Source organism: Haplochromis burtoni, unplaced genomic scaffold (genome assembly GCF_018398535.1).
Source record: "Haplochromis burtoni strain Fernald_Lab_line unplaced genomic scaffold, NCSU_Asbu1 Contig_1978, whole genome shotgun sequence".
Taxonomy (NCBI): Eukaryota; Metazoa; Chordata; class Actinopteri; order Cichliformes; family Cichlidae; genus Haplochromis; species Haplochromis burtoni.
The window spans coordinates 12,275-15,845 of record NW_024584339.1 but is presented as its reverse complement, the minus strand read 5'-3'; the positions used below and the strand labels follow the sequence as shown (position 1 = coordinate 15,845).

Sequence of the window (3,571 nt, the reverse complement as noted above, 5' to 3'; positions counted from 1 at the left end):
TAAAGGCAGCTTCGGGATTTTTGTTCTCAAGTCCAATAATGATGTTATACAGTTCGTCCAAAGCCGTAGCTTTATCAGCATGTCCTTCGTTCGGTCTCCCTGGTAAACAGTGAAAGTTTGTTGTCCAGATACTGGAGATTCACGAGCAGGATGCTGGGCAGAGGTGGCTTGCTGTTTCTCTGTCGGGATCGGCTCAAAAATCCGGCGCATTTCCCCCTGTTTGTAAACAAAGGATCCCAGGTAGCAGAGCGTTCACGGTGTCGAAACCTACTGTAACATCTGAACTGGCTGACGAACGTAGCTCCCAAAGCATTTGTGTTTCATGTCAAGTATATGATTGTGCTATGCGCACAGAAATAGAAAGCAGTACAAAATAAATAATAACATTTTTGCTGAGATGACTGGGTGCTCTCGTCGGTGTGGCCATCTTACGGCGCAACCTGAAGGCGGAATGCGCAACCGCAAGCCAGAAACTAAACTCAATTACCAGCTCCCCTTCCTTATTACTTACCTTCTACTTCACTTCAGCCTCCCGAGGCTCTGTAATCAGCCATCTGTATTGTGTCAATGCCAACCATCTACTTTCCTTATTGGCCTCATGCTCTATAACCTAAGGAAACCCTCACCACTACCCACCTGGACTGGTACCAGTCTCAAGAAATGAGATCGGTACCAGTCCACTTAGTCTGGCATTCAAAATAATAATATTGATTAAAAAAAATATACTGATATTTTTTCAAAGAAAACCCAAACTTTGAACTTGGAATTTTTTTTTTTATCATTCCCTTTTGAGACATTTACCATGAATTTTGCTGTACATGAATTATAATTCGACAATAATTTGATATATCTCTCAGTGTGCACCTCATATTTTGGTTGAACCAAAAGAAAATCATTCTTCCTTTATAACTGTTGAAAAATAAAATAACATTAAAAAGGAATAAAATAAACAAAAGTAATACACTCACAGCGTTACCTAAGTTTTCCTCGATACAAAACCAATCTCTGATGAAATGTGTTTTAGGCCCCGCCCTTTCACCTTGTTTTTCTCACATGGGTGGTATGGAAAATTCATCAACACAGCATCTCAATAAAAGGGAATGGCAAAGCAATAAAATGAAATGACTAGGGTCTGAAAATCTGAAAGCTGTCATGAGCTCATTTTTACAAAGCAATTTGCTCTTGTTCATTGTGCAGTATTCTTATTTTTCTTATACTATACCATCTTCTCTGTTTCCCTCCTCGTGCCAACTACAGGAGCAATTTCATATAAACAGAATGCAGAAGAGCGGAGATGTCATCCTGGGAGGACTGTTTCCAGTCCACTTTTTCTCAAGCATTTCTGACCTGTTATTTACCTCACAGCCAGAACAGCCTACTTGCCACAGGTAAGTATGACAAGGAAACAACAGAAAAAAAGAGAGAAACAGGACAAACCTAATGGTAATATAAATATTAAGTAATTATGTTAATATATTAGTATAAGTAATTATATTTTGTTGATTAATAAAGCTCAGCTAATTTCTACGTATCCTGATGTATTTTTCAAATCAAAATGTTTTTTGTTAGTTTCAATGTACAAGGATTTAGGCTGGCACAAACCATGGCTTTTGCTGTTGACGAGATCAACAACAACTCCAGCTTGCTACCTAATGTGACGTTGGGATACACTCTTTATGACAACTGTGCTGAACTTGGAATTGGATTCCGTGGAGCATTGTCATTAGTCAGTGGTCAAGAGGAACAAATTATATTACATAATACATGTGTTGGAAATCCTCCAGTTGTAGGGATTGTGGGTGATTCTTCCTCTACACGTTCTATTGCTATCTCCAGCGTCTTAGGTTTGTACAGAGTACCCATGGTAAGTTATCACTTTAACCATAAAATGCCATTTTTGTTTATAATCCTGTAATTGTAAATTTAATGTGAAAATAATGTACAACATATTGTCTGTTTTTCACAGGTGAGTTATTTTGCCACATGTTCCTGTTTGAGTGACCGTCAAAAGTATCCATCCTTCTTTAGGACGATCCCAAGTGATGCTTTCCAGGTTAAAAATCAATCTGGACAATACAAAAAGTCAACAGCAGCTGATGAGCAGCACTCATGTTTTAATCTGTATTCACTCAGGTACGAGCTATGATTCAGATCCTAAAACATTTTGGCTGGACTTGGGCAGGTCTGCTCATCACTGATGATGATTATGGATTTCATGCAGCCAGATCCTTACAATCTGAGCTGAGTGTGTCTGGAGAAGGTTGCCTTGCCTATGTTGAGGTTTTACCCACTGACAAAGACACAGATGAACTCAGAAGGATTGTGGATGTGATGAAGAAATCCACGGCTCGTGTTGTCATTGCCTTTGTGTTTGAGACTCACATGATAAACCTTATGGAAGAGGTGCAGTTTTAAAAGAATTTGTTTCTCTAAACTGGTTAATACATGTATTATGTCTTTATTTGAGTGGAGTACAGAAAAATAATGATATAGAATTAATTTTAAGTCAAGCAAGTACTTCAATGTCATGGTGATGTCAGTTGTTGCCATTTACAATACTGCTTTTTATGTCTGATGAAATAAAATGCACAGATAGAAAGGCAGAATGTAACAGGCCTACAGTGGTTAGCCAGTGAAGGCTGGACAGCAACAGCTGCTGTGCTTCAAACACCTGAGCTCATGCCATACCTAGGTGGTACACTGGGCATTGCTATTCGTCGAGGAGAAATACCAGGGCTCAGGGAATTCCTATTACAAATACGCCCTGATCTACTTGACAGTAATAGCTATGGAAAGACAATGGTGAGAGTTCAAAACTTTACTGTGTTAGCTGCGAAACTTTTATTTGGTCTTTTTAAAACACACACACACATACACACATACAGCTATTAATAATATGTTTCAAACATATATTTCAGGTGAATGAGTTTTGGGAATTTACATTTCAGTGCAGATTTGCACCAGCTCCAGCAGGTTGGGTGGAAGGTGGAGGTGCAATATGCACTGGACAGGAAGATCTAGAAAATGTTAACACTGAGTTCTTGGACATTTCCAACCTCCGGCCTGAGTACAATGTGTACAAAGCCGTTTATGCCCTGGCATATTCCCTTGATGACATGCTGCAATGCAAGCCAGGAAGAGGGCCTTTCAGTGGGCACAGCTGTGCCACTCTGCAATCACTGGAGCTATGGGAGGTGAGTTATTAATTTCTACTTCATCTTCATCTGAGTAAACCATTTATTCTATAATTACTTTCAGAAAAAAAATTGACCTTGTTGGATTAAAAAAAAACCCCAGTTCAATAAGATGAAATGAGCTGAAGAGAGCTAAATGGATTTTTCATATTGAGCAAAAGTAGTGTTTAATATATTTATATTAGAGCACATTAACTAGTATGCATATATATGGCACAATTGGAGATGTTCCTGTTTAATTTAGAACTAGATTTCAATGCCTTTAATATGTACAGGCATATTAACCCTTTAGAGCCGATCGGAGTGGGCACGCTCTGTTTTGCGTAACTATTTTTAAATCCCGGTAGCACTGCAACCACGTAAGCTAGCGCAAAATT

General features: G+C 38.8%; 1 protein-coding gene across 1 annotated transcript in view; it reads left to right on the top strand.

Moving 5' to 3' along the window:
* The first annotated feature begins 1,263 nt into the window (after positions 1-1,263).
* Positions 1,264-3,571, top strand: part of LOC102303769 (extracellular calcium-sensing receptor-like) — a 10,582-nt gene continuing 8,274 nt past the window's right edge. The window contains exons 1-6 of the mRNA XM_042217436.1: positions 1,264-1,388; positions 1,570-1,864; positions 1,967-2,053; positions 2,134-2,403; positions 2,593-2,802; positions 2,919-3,194. Coding sequence (XP_042073370.1) covers positions 1,279-1,388; positions 1,570-1,864; positions 1,967-2,053; positions 2,134-2,403; positions 2,593-2,802; positions 2,919-3,194 — 1,248 coding nt within the window. The 5' untranslated portion in view covers positions 1,264-1,278. The remainder of the gene's footprint in view (positions 1,389-1,569; positions 1,865-1,966; positions 2,054-2,133; positions 2,404-2,592; positions 2,803-2,918; positions 3,195-3,571) is intronic.